Consider the following 17,157-nt stretch of genomic DNA (forward strand, 5'->3'; position numbering starts at 1 on the left):
TCAGATATTAAATAAAATAACAGAAAACAATATACCAAAGAATCCAGAGATCTTCCTCCTAAGTAACATAAAAAACAAAGAATTTGGAATTGATTTGGAGGATGCACAAAAAAGATTTGTTAAGATAGCTCTAGCCGTAGCAAAAAAATATATTATGTCAACCTGGAAATTGGAAGATAATTTGAAAATACAACAATGGTATATAGAAATGAATAAATGTATTCCATTAGAAAAAATAACATATAGTTTAAGAAATAATATTGAAATATTCGAACAAATATGGGAGCCTTACATTAAATACAATAGCGAAAACCTACCGGGGACAATCATTACCTAAGTTAACGGAAGGAAAAGGAAATGAAAAGAATGGACTCATTAGAATTTCTGGTGTATCTGTATTGAATGACAACATTGTCTGACTGGTTTAATGTATCCTAGATTGTATACCTTAAATGGACAGGACGGGGGAGGTAGGGAGGGTGGGATGGGAGGAGGGGGGGGGGAGAAAATGGTACTGTATGTGTGTGAAAAGGAAAAAGTGTGTACCATGGTTAATGTGATTTATGGTGTGAAAAATAAAAAATTTTAAAAAAAACATGGTTATCCAACTGCACGTAAACCAACAAGGTCGGGTCAGATACAGCAATGAGCTCTCTGAACCCTTCTCCATTAACAATGGTGTGAAGCAAGGCTGAGTTCTCGCACCAACCCTCTTTTCAATCTTCTTCAGCATGATGCTGAACCAAGCCATGAAAGACCTCAACAATGAAGACGCTGTTTACATCCGGTACTGCACGGATGGCAGTCTCTTCAATCTGAGGCGCCTGCAAGCTCACACCAAGACACAAGAGCAACTTGTCCGTGAACTACTCTTTGCAGACGATGCCGCTTTAGTTGCCCATTCAGAGCCAGCTCTTCAGCGCTTGACGTCCTGTTTTGCGGAAACTGCCAAAATGTTTGGTCTGGAAGTCAGCCTGAAGAAAACTGAGGTCCTCCATCAGCCAGCTCCCCACCATGACCACCAGCCCCCCCACATCTCCATCGAGCACACAAAACTCAAAACGGTCAACCAGTTTACCTATCTCGGCTACACCATTTCATCGGATGCAAGGATCGACAACGAGATAGACAAGACTCGCCAAGGCAAAGAGCGCATTTGGAAGACTACACAGAGTCTGGAAAAACAACCAACTGAAAAACCTCACAAAGATAAGCGTACACAGAGCCGTTGTCATACCCACACTCCTGTTCGGCTCCGAATCATGGGTCCTCTACCGGCATCACCTACGGCTCCTAGAACGCTTCTACCAGCGTTGTCTCTGCTCCATCCTCAACATTCATTGGAGCGACTTCATCCCTAACATCGAAGTACTCGAGATGGCAGAGGCCGACAGCATCGAATCCACGCTGCTGAAGATCCAACTGCGCTAGGTAGGTCACGTCTCCAGAATGGAGGACCATCGCCTTCCCAAGATCGTGTTATATGGCGAGCTCTCCACTGGCCACTGTGACAGGTGCACCAAAGAAGAGGTACAAGGACTGCCTAAAGAAATCTCTTGGTGCCTGCCACATTGACCACCGCCAGTGGGCTGATATCGCCTCAAACAGTGCATCTTGGCGCCTCACAGTTCGGCGGGCAGCAACCTCCTTTGAAGAAGACCACAGAGCCCACCTCACTGACAAAAGACAAAAGAGGAAAAACCCAACACCCAACCCCAACCAACCAATTTTCCCCTGCATCCGCTGCTACCGTGTTTGCCTGTCCCGTATCGGACTTGTCAGCCACAAACGAGCCTGCAGCTGTCGTGGACATTTACCCCTCCATAAATCTTCGTCTGCGAAGCCAAGCCAAAGAGAAACTTAGGGCCAAAACGTGTGTCAAAGAGGTAGTTGCTATTTTACATTGATCACAGAGTGGATTAAAATCTGGGTAAATTCAAAACAGCCTAATATTAGAATAATGTATCCTATGAACCACTTTAAATTGGATCAGACTATGTCGAGCACATAGTGATGTATTATGTATTAAAGTCAGGGCCAAAATCCAATCTTCTGAGATTAACATATTTAAATCTTTCTCCCATTCGGTTTTAATCCTTGTTAAGGAAGCTGTTTTAATATTCACATTTACCACTTTCCATTCCAAAAGTAACAAATAATGTGATTATGAAACAGAGATTGAAGATTTGGTTTCAGTTTAGGAAATTTTTTGGCCCTCTTTTAAACAATCATTTATTTCAACCTGCCATTTGGGATAAAAACTGGAATTCTTTGGGAATTAAATCCCTTTAGGATCTTTCTATTCACCAAAATTTTGCATCTCTCGATCAATTGACTACGAAATTTAGTTTACCTAATAGATACCATCAAATTAGGCACTTTATACATTCCAATCTCCTTGTATTTCCTTCCCTCCCAGATTTGAATTTTATAGATGAACTTTTTGAACTTAAATTTATTCATAAGGGTTTAATTTCATACAGACCACCTTAAACAATCCCTTACTAATCACAGAGTACTGATGGCATAGGGAATACTTAGTGGTGTGTGAGTGGAAAGAAAACTCCTTTAGGTTATCCTGCACGAGGGCCCTCCCCCCTCACCCCCCACGTCCCATTGCACTTCTGAATTTTGAATTTAATTAAACTTAACATTTATCTAATATCAAACCCAAAAAAACCCTTCCAATCTAAAGCCCACCCCAATACAAGGTTAACTATAAAATAAAGGATAGGTGGGAATCAGGTCACGATAGCCAGGCAGCATCCAAACTCCTTAATTCATTCGATGATGATAATGATCCATGAATGGGCCCCATGTCTTGTGGAAATTAGGCTTTACACATTTAATAGTAAATCTGATTTAGTTTCTAAACTTAGGTAAGGCATGATGTCCTGTAACCATTGGATATGGGTAAGTGGGGTGTTGTCTTTCCTGTTCATCAAAATTGCCCGTCCAGCTATCAGAGAGGTAAAAGATAAAAATATGCTTTTGAGATGATGTCAGTAAAATACCCTCTTCCTGAGAAAAGCCAACCGTCCTTCCTGATGGAAGCCTTGTGTGCTCAACGGAAAGGGTCCTGCATCAGTTCCTCAACCCCTATTTAAGCTGCCATGCTCCTGGTGAGGGCCAGCACAGATGTAGAATATACCGGTGCCATGCGGCCCTCAATGCTGACCAATTATAAACCCACTCAGCAATCTAAACCCTCCCTCCCTCAAACCCTTTATCCCTCATCATCCCTCAGTATGCCAAAGAGTCTTTTAAATGTCTTCTGTTGTCCCAGCCTCCACCACCATCCCTGGCAATGCATTCCAGTCACCTGGCACTCTGTGTGTGTAGTGTAGCCCTATACAGGTAGTCCCCGACTTAAGACTGGAATTGGGACTGAAGGCTTGGTTTGAACTCAGATTGAATCTTAAGTCTGATTTACCCCACTGTGAAGTCTTAAAGCAATTTTGAAAAAAAATTCAACAAATGAACCTTTAATTCAAAGAAAAGTGATAAAACAGTGAACATTGTTTGGAGAAAGAATCATAGAAATTTGAGAGAATTCACAACTAGATTTAAAATTGAGAAGCAGTCTGTGAGAAAATGTCTACCAGCCCTGAATGTCTGACTGAAAGACACCTATGACCTTGGGAATGAGATCAGAACTGCTAGTGGCTAGGTTGGCAGGAAGCCCAGGAATGCTTTGAAAACAACCAGAGATATGGAAGCCAGTTTGTGAAGAGCACAGAGACTTCAGTGAGAGGAACCCTCTTAAAGGGACCACACAAGATACAAAATTGTTTACAGTTCCCAGGTTAAGCCAGGTTGCAGTGTGAAGAGCCCAAGATGGAGAAGATGTTTTATTGGGCTCGAGACCTCGAGCAAACAGCTCCTCTCAAAGAGCCATTTGATCGTGAGTTGAGCCAGCAACTCTTGGAAGGAGATTGGAGCTAGCCACCACTGAAGAAGGGGCTTCAACCACCAAGCAAGAAGATGACTCCGATAAGGTACTGCAGACCTCATTAGCTGGTTTAAAGGTGAGTGGAACTGAAACAGATGAATGTACGTTGCAAAGCCCCACTGGTGCAGTATCGAGTGAAATGCTGAAGATAGAGGTTCAACCAGCGGTATCTGAATGTTCAGGTGTGAATCCTGATGGTAGTATTTCCAGGGTTATGAGCGCAGGAAGATCTTCAAAGGCATCTAGAGCAAGTAGAGCTTCGTGTGCTTCAAGCACATCCGCTATGCATGATAAGGCGCCAGCAGACTTGGCTGCTGTCTGTACACAGTGTGAGTGGTTGGAGAAAAAGACGTGCTCGCGAAGATAAGGAAGTTGACATGAGGAGTCAGCAACTAATGCAAGAAGCTGAAATGAAGAATCAGCAATAAGTACAGTGCAGAATCTTTAATAACGATACTCCACAGATGAACTGTATAAATAATTTCTACATGTGTTCAGTACTTTTAATACAAAATATGTACCTGCACAGTAGTTTTGGTAGAGATTGCCAACATGCTGGGGGAAGGTAATGAGCTTTAAAAGTCACAATCCCTCCTTGGTCCTTAGTCTGAATGATAGGAAGTGTGTTTGGTGGCAGAAATATTATGTCTTCCAACCACACCATCAATAACTTCTCCATCTCATCAAAGACCCCTCTCACAGCCTCGCCTAGTCTCTTTCTTTTCCAATTTTTTAATTAAACATTTAAGTAAACGATACAAGAGGACAATCAAATGCAGGATCGAACAGTAAAAACAGAAACATAATACAATGTATAACATTATAAAATTGAATAATATTGTCCCTTTCCCCTCCATTTGGAATATTCAAAAAAGAGAGAAAATTATTGTTAAAACCCCATCTGACAAACAAACAACAGCAAAACAAAAAGAGCCTGGGTGAACTGAGAGTTCACTACAACCGACCAGTACAAACTTTATCTGGTCCTTGCCAATTAAAAATAACCAACAAATCCAGAACAGTCTGGAAGGTAAAGTCAAAATACAGATGAATTCAGATGAAAATAGTTTATAAAAAGGACACCAAGTCTCTTCAAATTTCATGCAGCTATCAAAATGTGCAGCTTCTAATTGTAACTTGAGAGAGCCAATGCATCAAAGTCTGTGAATTAGGATCTTCCCATTTCAATAGAATGGCTGTTCTGGCCCACAGTGTCATAATGGTGACAATATGATGTGCGGGGGTGGGAACTTGACCCACCTCTGGAACGATCATTCCAAAAAGAGTAGTCATTGGGTTCGGTTGCAACCTCCTACCCAGTATAACTGACAAAGTCTTAAAAATATCTGTCCAATGCTTCGCCATTATAGAGCAAGAGCAAAACACATGCTAGTGTGCCTCTGCATCCTTTAAAATTGTCGACACGGTGGGATGCTACAACTGTAGACTATGTGCAATGTCATTGACCTTTCTACCTTTGTCATTTTTACCTTCAGAGTTAGGGTTTGCTTTGGTGTCTTAGTAGATCTATTGGCAAGGGATTTGTTTTTCCTCTTGGCATGTTTCTATCACGCCTACAGAATGGTGACTGCGCACATGGCCCTATATGTTGCGCATGTCCAGACCCCTATTTTAAAAACATTACGGTCATGTGTACAGGTGGATGCAACTCGCGTAGGTCAGAAGTCAAGGACTACCTTACAAGGTTGGAAAAAAAATATAAGTTTGTGGGTATCACGGGATGGCAACTTGGAAATTTTATAAGTACCCTAAAACTTTAGATTATGAAAATGATAATGGTCCATCAAAGGGCCCCAAGTCTTTGGGGAATTAATATTTTTTCTAAACTTAAACAAGACATAATTTCATTTAACCAGTGTGTATGAGTAGGTGGAGTATTATCTTAAACAAGACATTACATCATTTAACCAGTGTGTATGAGTAGGTGGAGTATTATCTTAAGATATAATATTTAACCAGTGTATGTGTGTTGGAGGGATATTATCTTAAATAAGACATAATATCATTTAATCTGTGTGTGTGTATAGGGGTGTATTATCTTAAACAAGATATAATATTTAACCAGTGTGTGTGTTGGGGTTTTTTAAAATCTTAAATAAGACATAATATCATTTAACCAGTGTGTATGTGTAGGTGGGGTATTAGTTTTCCATTTGATCAAAATTGCTCTTCTGGCTATTACTGAAGTAATAGATAATATTCAGTTTTGAGTTGAAGCCAGTGAAACGTCATCATCTTGAAATGATTCAAAAAGAGCAATTAAAGGGGATGGTTTAAGAATCACCAATAACGTTTGAAAAATATCTTTCCAAAATTTTTCTAAACTAGGGTGAGTCCAAAACATGTGGATCAAAGAAGCCTCAGCAATTTTACATTTGTCATATCAAAGGTTGATACCCAAATAAAAATGAGATAATTTAACTTTAGACGTGTGTGCTCTATGTACCACTTTAAAGTGCACAAAGGGAGGTTGTATTTATCAAATTACAAATAGAGCCCCAAACCTCATCCGAGAATGAAAGATTTAAATCCTGTTGCCAGTCTCTCTTGATCTTCACTAACGAGGCCATTCTTAAATCAAGCAAATTGTTATAAATAAGAGATATTGAACCTTTATGAGAAAGTTGCATTTCTGTGTAAAAGATGTCTGACATCTCCCCTAAACTTTCCTCCTCTCACCTAGCACACATGTCCTCTGGTGTTTGCAACTCCCGCCCTAGGAAAAAAGACTGTCTGCCCTCTCATAATCTTGGAAACTTTTATTTAGTCTCCTCTCATCCTTCTTTGCTCCAAAGGGAACCACCACCACCCTCCCCCCTCTTTGTTTCATTGTGCATGTTCACCAATCCGGGCAACATCTTGGTGAATCTCCTCTGCCCCCCTCTCCATAGCTTTCAAATCCTTTTTTTTAAATTTTTTATTTTTCACACCATAAATCACATTAGCCATGATATACACTATTTCTTTTTCACACATATACAGTGACTTTTTCTCCCCCCCTCCCTCCTCATAGCTTCCACATCCTTAATGTAATGAGGTGACCAGAACTGAACACAATACTCCAAATGTGGTCTCACCTGATTTTTATAGATCTGTAACATGACCTGTATTCTTGACCTCAATCCCCCAACTAATGAAGCCCACTGTCCATAGGCCTTCTTAATTATCCATGCGTGGTGACCTTGAGGGATGTATGGATTTAGAAGACCATGAGCCATCGGAGCAGAAATAGGGTATTTGTGTGAGTTGCCCTCATACCTCCTCCCTCGCCCCTCAACCCCCTCCCCCAGCCTCTCCCCAATGTGGCTGATTCTTTCGCCCGACAGGTTATCTCCGCAGTGGCAGCACCTCCTGTACCCGTGAAGTGGAGAACTTGGTCTGGTCCTGCACCATTCTCCCCTCGCTCCGAGCAGACACCTACTATCAGGGCTTCGTCCTCCTGCCGGTGAGCATCAACCTCTTTCCCTCCTTCCTTCACCCCACTCCATCACTTCCCCCATCCCCTCTCCCTCATATCCTCTCCTCCCACTGTCCCCCTTCTCTCCCCCTCATTCCTTCCCCCCTCACCCCTCAGTCCCCACCCCCTCCCACCCTTCCTGTAGTTTGGTGACCGAAACTGCACACAATACTCCAAATTTGGCCTCACCAATGTCTTATACAATTTTAACATAACATACCCCCTTTCTCCCACCCCTCTTCCTCCCCCTCTCTCCCACCTCCCTTCCCCTTCTCTTTCCTCCCTCTCTCTTTTCCCTGTAACTCAGTTCCTGAAGTCCAGGTAACATCACAATAGATCATCTCTACATGATGAGTGGAGGCGATGTCCCTGGGTAATCAGCCCCAACACAGCAGGCAGTATAGGGTCTGCTCATTCTCTCTTATCCCCTTCCATTTTGTGTCTTTCAGACCCCCAATATCACGGAGATGGGCCAGGTGAGCTGGGATCATCCTCAGTCGTGATTCGGGCACCCCATCCCCACTGGCTGATGGGGTACCAGGGACATTGCCAGCTCTTGCGACCACTACTTCCCTTCTTCCCCTTTTGGCTGGTCGCTCGATGCCTCCACCTGCTGGCCTTGTGAGAGAGAAAAGGAGGGGAAGGAAGGGAGATAGGGTGGGAGGAAGGGATAGGGGAATGTGGGAGGGCAGGGAGGGGGAGGAGTGGGAGGGAGGAGAAGGGGAAGTGGAGTTTGAGGGGAAGGGGGAATGGGTGGTGGGCAAGAGGGAAGTGGGGAGGAATGAGGGGGAAGTGGAGGGGCAAGGGAGGAGAGGAGGGAGGAAGGGGCAGGGCAGTAGGAGGGAGGGTGGGGTAGGGGAGGAGGAGGGAGGAAGGGGCAAGGGAGGAGGGAGAGAGGAAGGAGAGCAGGGGAGGAAGGGGCAGTGGAGGAAGAGACTAGGGAGGAAGGGAAAATGTGGCAAAGGAGAGGAGGTAATAGATGGGAAGGAAGCTGAAATGGAGGTGGGAGGTCACTCATCTGAATGGAAAAGAGCAGAGGAGATTGACCAGGACATTGCCTGGATTGAGAAACAAGTCTTTATGAGGCCAGGTTAGCAGAGCTGGGACTTTTTCCTTTGGAGCGTAGAAGGATGAGAGGAGACTTGATAGAGGTTGACAAGATTTTTTTTTTTTTAAATTTTTTATTTTTCACACCATAAATCACATTAGCCATGATATACACTATTTCTTTTTCACACATATACAGTGACTTTTGGTTGACAAGATTCTGAGGGGCAATAATACAGTAGACGGCCAGAGCCTGTTTCCCAGAGCAGGGTCAGAAAACACCAGAGGACGTCTGTACAAAGTGATTGGAAGGAAGTTTAGGGGAGACGTCAGGTGTAAGATTTTTTTATACAGAGAGTGGTGGGAGCCTGGAAAGCCTTGTTGGGGACAGTGGTGGAGGTTGGTACAATAGGGGCATTTAAAAGTCTCTTATATAGGCATAAGGATATAAAGAAGTTAAGGGTTATGGGTGGGAGGGAGGAACGGAGGAGGTTTATATGGGTTGGCACATCATCTTGGGCCGAAAGAACATTCTGGCACAGTCGAGGCCCATGTCACCCTCTGCTCTCTGTGGGCAAGCCGACGCTGAAATCCTCCAGGGATCTTATGCCCCTGTACACCACGGGGGAGCATGCGGAGGGAGGGAGGGGATTTCCTGAAGTGTCCGGACTGACCCCTGGGCCCCTTCGCTTCCCAGGTCCAAATACGGCCCATGAACGGACATGTGGCTCCCAGCCCCAAGGTGGAGGGGGAGTCCTGCGTCAACGTGGTCTCGGAGGTGAGGAGGGAGTGTGGGGGAGATCGGTTGGGGGTGAGAGGGATGATAGGTTGGGGAAACAAGGGGACAATTATTGAGCAGTGGAGGGGACGGGTGGGGACTGGGGGAGGGAGGGAGAAGATGGCGGGGTGGGTACCATGATGTGTGCGGTGGGATGAAATTGCTACCTCTGCTCTAATTGTTCTGTCCCCCTGGAATTCCCAATGAGGGGGTAACACAGTGGTGTAATGGTTAGCGCAACGCCTTTACAGCGATAGCGATCAGGACCGGGTTTGAATCCCGCACTCTCTGTAAGGAGTTTGTACGTTCTCCTCGATACAGTGTGGGTTTTCCCGGGGGGGGGGTTTCTCCAAGTTCCTCCCACAGTTCAAAAGGTACCGGGAGTGTAGGTTCATAGGGTGTAAATAGGGCGGCATGGACTTGTGGGCCGAAATGGCCTGTTACTGTGGTGTATGTCCAAAATTAAATTAAATCCTGCCCCAAAGCCACTTCTCCCTGCTGCCCAGGTCACCTACTTGATCCAGTGTCAAGGACATGCGGGAATCATTGATGCGCGGGTCGCCTTCTCTTTCTCCACCGTTCCCCTGGGAGTACGACGGTTACGACAAGTCTTCCACCTGCAGTTCCTGATGGTGAGTGGCAGCCGGGAGTATTGGTGTCCATGCCCCGAGTCGGTCCCCGTACACTCTACAATATTACCCACCTTTTTCTGAGTCGGTCCCTGTACCCCGAGGTCTCCGTTCTACAACACTCCCCACTGTTCACTGTGTTGGTCCCCGTACCGAGATCTCTCTGTTCTACAACACTCCGCACCATTCACCATGTCGTTCCCCGTACCCCGAGGTCTCTCTGTTCTACAACATTACCCACCGTTCACCGAGTCGGTCCCTGTACCCCGAGGTCTCCATTCTATAACATGCCCCACTGTTCACCATGTTGGTCCCTGAACCCCAAGGTCTCTCTGTTCTACAACACTCCCCTCCGTTCACCGTGTCGGTCCCTGTACCCAGGGAATTCCATGAGCTGAACGGTTTGTCCACAGCTGCCAGACTAAGTTCACGTTTTGTTTCCATGTCCAGGGCTCTGGGAACTTCGATGCCCAGAGACGTAGCGGGAATCCTGGATACTTGGTGGGGATGCCTGTCCTTGCTTTCAGAGAGAACTCCCCTGTATATCCTTCACTGTGAGGATGGCGTGACGTGCTGACATGTTGCCTCGGTCCCGCTCAATCTTGTGCACCTGGGTCACTCCCACTGGATCCAGTGCTCCACAGGTGTCCCTCCCCCACTGCAGCCCAGGGCATATCCCATGGGCTGTGGCCTGCTGTATCCAGAGCCTGCAGCCCACTGCATCCAGTGTGCCATTGAGTGCGACTTGCTGGATCCAGTGCGACGGGGAGGGGGGGGCACACGACTGAATCTATTCCATCCACAGACTCGTCCCACTGCATCCAGTGTGCCCCACCCGGATTCCATTGGATCCAGTCATTCCTCCCTCCCCCTCCCCCCAGTGGGGTGTTGCGTGCTGTATCCAGTGCAATATTGGCCACCCCACTGGATTCAGAGGCTTCTGAATGCAGTGTGCCCGGGGCACGGCCCACTAAACCCATTCCACCCATGGGCACGGGCCACTGGAACCAGTGCACCCACAGCAACATCCCATGCGTGGGTTGGTCCCCCACTGGTTCCAGTGTGACCCTGGGGGCTCGGCCCAGTTGGGGTGGGAGGGAGGGGGTAGAGGGGAGAGAGAGGGAGGGAGATGGTGGAGGGGAGCGAGGGGGGAGGATGGGGTAAGGGATGGGTAGAGGAGTGAAGGAGGGGGGTGGGGAGGGGCAGCGAGAGGACCTGTCCCGACCCCATTGCTAAACTCCTTGACACCTCATCACCAGCCTGACTGTCCCAGTGAACACCGCTGGAGGATCTTGCTCACCGTCCGCCCGCAGCCCTGTGGTCTTTGGGCACGGCCTCCAAGCAGGCTGCCACCACCGGTGAGGGGGAGAAGGAAGATCTGGCTGCTGACATGGTCAGGAGAGGTGGGGATGGGAAGGAAGTGGAGGAGAAGGGGTGGGTCAGGGAGGATGGGAGGGAAGGGGGATCTCTTGGAACTGGTGAGGGGGAGGGAATTACCCCGTTGACAGAATCTCCTCCTCGTGAGCAGTTCCTTTCTAACATTTTATTTTTCTTCGACCTCTCCCCGCCGCCCCTTCCTCCCACCTTTTCACCCTCCTTCCCCTACCCCCTTCACTCCACAGCCCAGATCCACAGCACACATGCAGGAAGCTCCAGGACACCATCACCCTCCTCCTCCTGGGTCCTCATCCGCCGGACTCCCTCGGCATGCTGGGAAACGCCAGCGAACACCACCTCGGGGATGTGACACGTGTCATCAATGACGTTCCCAAACTGCCAGTAAGACAATCCCTGCCTCTGGGGGGGCGCTCTTCCGGGGCACGGAACATCTCCGGGTATTGACCCTTCTGAGACATGGTTTACCCTCCTCGCCTCCAGGAGGCACAACCTCTGGGGAGGAACAAATTCAACCTTCATCGTTGACACCAGTCCTGCAGTACAGCTAGCCCTCCTCACGTCTTGGGGGCGCTTCCTCGAGATGAGCATCTCTGGCGAATGACGGTTAACTCTCCCTGCCTCCAGGGAGCGCCTCCATGGAGGAGTAGTCAGTTTGGGATTTGACCTCATTGTCAACCTCCTATCCTGTAACGCGGGTAACCCTCCCCACCTCCGGGGGGACCTCCAAGGAGGATTTCCAGTCCAGAATCCAGCAACATCATCAACCACCCACTCACCTTTTGTGAGGTGCAGGTAACCCACCTTGAGATGTTGATGTAGTTGGTGCGTGTGGGCATGACTGGAGGAATGGTCAGTTCCACTGAACCTGCACTTGTGGATATGACTGCATATTTTCCCTCCCACCTCATTTCCTCTCCACAGGACATCCCGTGCAAGACGATTTGTGAACTGGCCACGTCCATGGAGCTGCAGATCCTATGGGCGAACCTTGGCCCCCTCTCCAATCCCCAGTCTGTGATCCTGGGGGCTCGTTACCGCTACCGGACCCAGGAGGTGCAGGTAGGCATTGGTCCTGGCCACTGCAGATTATGGGCCCTGGTCCCAGAGTATGTACATCTCCCCCCGATAGTGCGGCTCCCTCAGTGCCGGCCCTGGGGAGGGTGGGCCTGGATTATGGGCTTCAGACCCGGAGTATATACATCACCCCCCTCAGCCCCGGCCCTGGGGAGGGTGGGCCTGGGGTACAAACACTGGACCATACACTGACCATCTCTCATTCCTCCACAGTGCTCCCGCAAGACCGTCTCGCTCAGTGCTTCCGTCACCTTCGTGGACACCAGCTTGCATCCCCCGGCTCCCCGATCCAGCTGGAAGTTCCCCCTCTACCCATCCCCCCTGTCCCATGCCTCAGGACAAGCCGGTGTCCACATCCCAGCAAGAGCAGCCCTCTTTATCTGCTGCTGCTGCCTCCTCTCTGCCCTTGCCTGACTCTACCCCAGAACCTTATGGTGGGATGAGACCCTCCATCACCACTGCCCCCACAGACCCAGGCATTGGGTAAAGGTAGTGTGGAAGAGGCTCACCTCGATGGGTCAAAGCACCTCTTCATCACTCCCCAACAAGAAGGGAAGTGAGCCAAGCCTCGGCCACACAGTGTGGGGCACTAATGCGGGCTGTCCCAGATTTGGTTTAAGGTCCAGAGGCTCGGGGCATTCAAGTCCAGCCTGAGGAGCTCGCCAATCCGTTTCAGTCTGAAGAGAGCAAAGAAAATGGTAGCACAGTATTGGCCCTTCGGCCCATGATGTTGTGCATCCTATATAAACCTACTCATTGGCGTAAGAGTTAGTTTGACCCCTTTACTGTGCCAGCGATTGGGACTGGGGTGCTAGCCACAGTAGTTTGTATGGTCTCCCTGTGTCTGCGTGGGTTTTCCCCAGAGGGGTCCGGTTTCCTCCCACCATTCAAAACGTTGTAGGTAAATTGGACGTCATGGACTCATGAGTGGAAATGGCCTGTCACCGTGTTGTACGTCCAAACACTAACCCTTCCCTTCCTCACTCTTGGAACCCATTATTTTTCTTCCATGCATGTGCCAAAGGGTCTTTTAAATGCCCCTAATGTTTCAGCCTCCACCACCATCCCCAGCAATTTATTCCAGGCCCCCACAACTCTGTGTAAAAAAAACTTACCCTTGATATCTCCCCTAAACTTCCCCGACTTAGCATTGCAAACACGTCCTCTAGTGTTTGCTGATCCTGCCCTAGGGAACAGGCACTGGTCGTCCACCCTGTTGACGCCTCTCATAATCCTATAGGCCTATATTACGTTATCTCCCATCCTTCTTCACTCCGAATAGAAAAGCCCCCCCCCAGCTCTGCTAACCTTGCCTCATGAGACTTGTCTCCAATCCAGGCCACGTCCTGGTCAATCTCCTCTTCCCCCTCTCTAGCGCTTCCACATCCTTCCTGTAATGAGATGGCCAGAACTGAACACAGTGCTCTATGTGGGGTCTCACCAGATTTTCTAGACCTGCAACATGACCTCACGGCTCCTGAACTCAATCCCCCGACCACTGAAGGTCAGCATCCCATAGTCATCGAATTAGCCTCTTCCGGGCAAAGGGAAAACCCTTATGGAACGGAGGCTGGGAGGCTCGTCAGATCTTTTACTAAAAATTGTCTTTATTTATTGAACCATAGAACACTACAGCACAGAAACAGGCCCTTCAGCTCTTCTAGTCTGTGCCAAAGTATTATTCTCTCTCATCCCACTGCCCTGCCCCCAGTCCATCACTCTCCACACCCTCCCATCCATTTAACTGTCCAAATTCTTCTAATGTGTTAAAATTGAGCCTGCATTCACCACCTCAGCTGGAAGCTCATTCCACACCCCCTCCGCTCTGCCACAGTTGGCGTAACAGCGCAACCCCTTTAGAGTGCCAGCCATTGAGACTGGACTGGGGTTCAAATCCTGCGCTGGTCTGATACCGTTCTGTATGTCTAAATTTTTTTTAAAAATGAAATTTAAACTTTACCCAATTCACCTTTACCTCATGTCCTCTGGTCTGTGTCTCACCTACTCTCAGCAGAAAAGGTCGATTTCCATTTATTCTCTCTCCCCTTTGTAATTTTAAATACCTCTCAAATCTCCCCTCATTCATCTACACTCCAGGGAATAAAGTTCTAACCTGTTTAATCTTTCCCTTCAACTCAGTTCCTGAAGTCCAGGCAACATCCTCTATCAAATCTCCCCTCATTCTTCTACGCTCCAGGGAATAAAGTCCTAACCTGTTTAACCTTTCCCTGTAACTCAGTTCCTGAAGTCCGGGCAACATCCTAGTATCTTCTCTGCACTCTTTCCATCTTATTGATATCTTTCCTGTTCGGTGACCAAAACTGCACACAATTCTCCAAATTTGTCCTCACCAATGTCTTGTACAACTTCACCATAATGTCCCAACTCTTATTCTCAATACCTTATTTATGAAGGCCAAGATGCCAAGAACATTCTTTACAACCCTGGCCACCTGTGACACCACTTTCAGGGAATTATGTATCTGCATTCCCAGATCCCTACTCAGTGCCCGACCATTCACTGTGTACGTCCTTTCTTGGTTTGTCCTTCAAACATGCAACTCCTCACACTTGTCTACATTAAATTCCATCTGTCATTTTTCAGTCCATTTTCCCAGATCCCTCTGCAAACTTTGAAAACCTTCCTCTCTAACAACAACTCCTCCAATTTTAGTGTCATCTGCAATCTTGCTGATCCAGTTTTATCATTGATATAGATGACAAACAATGATGGTCCCAGCACTAATCCCTGAAGCACACCACTTGTCACAGGTCTCCAGTCTGAGAAGCCACCGTCCACCACTACCCTCTAGCTTCTCCCACACATCAAAAGAAAACCCATTCAGTCTTTCCACATCCTCTGTGTCATATTCATACATTTCCATCACATTACAGTTGCTTGCTACACGATAAGACAGGAGCAGAAATAGGCCATTCATCCCATTGAGTTTTCCCCCATTCCATCATGAGCTGATCCACTTTTCCCACTCAGCCCCACAAGGGTTCTCCCCATAACGTTTGATGCCCCGACTAATCAAGGACCGATCAACCTCTGCCTTAAACACACCCAAGGACCCGGCCTTCACAGCCACTTGTGGCCACAGATTCCCTGCCCCCTGGCTGAAGAAATTCCTCCACATCTGTTCTAAGCGGACGCCCTTCAATCTGGAAGTTATGCCGCCTTGTCCTGGACTCTCACTGTGGGAAACAACCTTTCCACATCGACTCTGTCCACACCTTTCAACTTTCAAAATGTGTCAATGAAATTACCCCTCATTCTCCTAAATTCCAACAAGTACAGGCCAAGAGCTGTCTAACGTTCCTCATGTGATAACCCTTTCATTCCCGGAATACCCTCTCCAACATCAGCGCATCCTTTCGGAAATGAGGAGCCCAAAACTGCTCCCAACTCTCCAGCAGGGCTCAGCAGGGCCTTATAAAGGCTCCACGTCACATCTCTACCCTTGTAATCTATTCCTCTTGAAACAAATGCCAACATCGTAGTTGCCTTCACCACCACCAGCTCAACCTGCAAGTTTCCCTTCAGGTCTTTCCGCACGAGAACTCCCAGATCCCTTTGCATCTGGGAATTTTCAAATTTCTCCCCCATTTAGAAAAGAGTCAGCCCGTTTATTTTTTTCCACCGAAGTGCGTGACCATCCACTTTCCAACTTTGAAAACACTGTGACAACATGTTTGCTGGTTCAAGGGTTTCCCCTCGGTCTCAGCTCCTTAGGACCCGGTAATGGGAGGACTCTAGACTTCGGTCCTTTCCCACAGTGCCCTTGCGTTGGCTGCACCAAGCCTCAGCCTGCACTCCTGAGCATGGAACATGTCAGTGGGTAACCTTCCCTCACCGACATCTCCGTGCACTGAAAAACCAACAAGGTATGGATGTCTTTCACTGAGTTGATGGTCTACCAGCAGTTCTGGATGTCGTCCCTGGGAACAGCCAGACGATCAGAGAGCCCTGTCATGCTGCCACTGGGGACAAAGACCCCTTCCATCCTTCCCACACACACATTCAACAAAGAGGTGATCGACAGTTTCCACTCCACCGCAGTCCCCTCAGGGACGAGGTGTGGGGTGGGTGATATTCCGCTTATACAGGAAGGGTTTGACCGGGAGGGCTTCTCTCACTGCCAGTCAGGCCAAATACCGGTGCTTTTCAATGAGGCCCAAGTGCAGGCAACTTGTGATTGACTCATGCAGGCCGCTGGGAACCAGGTATGAGAGCTGGGACTCTAGAGGGTCCCGAGAGCAAGGCTAGCCTCGGGCACTGAAGCTTGCTGGTCATGTTGGACACATGTGAAACTTATGAATTGTGAGCCCATGGGCTCCAAACAGTCAAATCAGCTAGGACCTGTTCCTGAGAAAACATTGTTTTGATTTCTTAAGGGAGAACAAGCACAAGACTGATGACTGCAGTTCTGAATTAGACCTAAAGCAAACAAACTTCCAGTGGAACAATATGTTAACAGACTTCTCTTTGAGATCTGCCAGCTTCCATTTCTTTATTTTGAATATTTAGAATCAACACATATGACAATACAGTTAATAAAATCACAAATCTCTGTTACATAGCTTACAAATGTGTGCTGATTTATATATATATATAAACAAAAACGAAAGGAAAACTTTTTAAAAAAAACCTTCATAATCCCCAACTAATCCCTCCCCCAACCTTTACTAAATCCACTATAAAAAAAGCTATATAATAACATAATTAAATATTGAATTGGATGCTTTGGAAGATGCTCAAGGACCCCTAAAAAAAATTTCTTAAAAAAAAAACCATTACT

At 47.4% G+C, this 17,157-nt stretch overlaps 1 protein-coding gene across 9 annotated transcripts in view; it reads left to right on the forward strand.

Moving 5' to 3' along the window:
• The window catches only part of LOC138758303 (tectonic-3-like), a 46,739-nt gene extending 29,792 nt beyond the window's left edge, over positions 1–16,947 (forward strand). For 3 of the 9 annotated variants that reach the window (XM_069927027.1, XM_069927034.1, XM_069927029.1), the window contains 9 exons: positions 7,300–7,418; positions 7,880–7,906; positions 9,175–9,255; positions 9,741–9,887; positions 10,335–10,426; positions 11,141–11,242; positions 11,507–11,663; positions 12,204–12,341; positions 12,570–16,947. In XM_069927027.1, the coding sequence (XP_069783128.1) occupies positions 7,300–7,418; positions 7,880–7,906; positions 9,175–9,255; positions 9,741–9,887; positions 10,335–10,426; positions 11,141–11,242; positions 11,507–11,663; positions 12,204–12,341; positions 12,570–12,770 (1,064 nt within the window). In that variant the 3' untranslated portion in view covers positions 12,771–16,947. The remainder of the gene's footprint in view (positions 1–7,299; positions 7,419–7,879; positions 7,907–9,174; positions 9,256–9,740; positions 9,888–10,334; positions 10,427–11,140; positions 11,243–11,506; positions 11,664–12,203; positions 12,342–12,569) is intronic. The other 6 variants (XM_069927028.1, XM_069927035.1, XM_069927033.1 and 3 more) reach the window with 5 other exon arrangements.
• Positions 16,948–17,157: the final 210 nt, after the last annotated feature.

Source organism: Narcine bancroftii, chromosome 3, assembly GCF_036971445.1.
Source record: "Narcine bancroftii isolate sNarBan1 chromosome 3, sNarBan1.hap1, whole genome shotgun sequence".
Lineage (NCBI taxonomy): Eukaryota > Metazoa > Chordata > Chondrichthyes > Torpediniformes > Narcinidae > Narcine > Narcine bancroftii.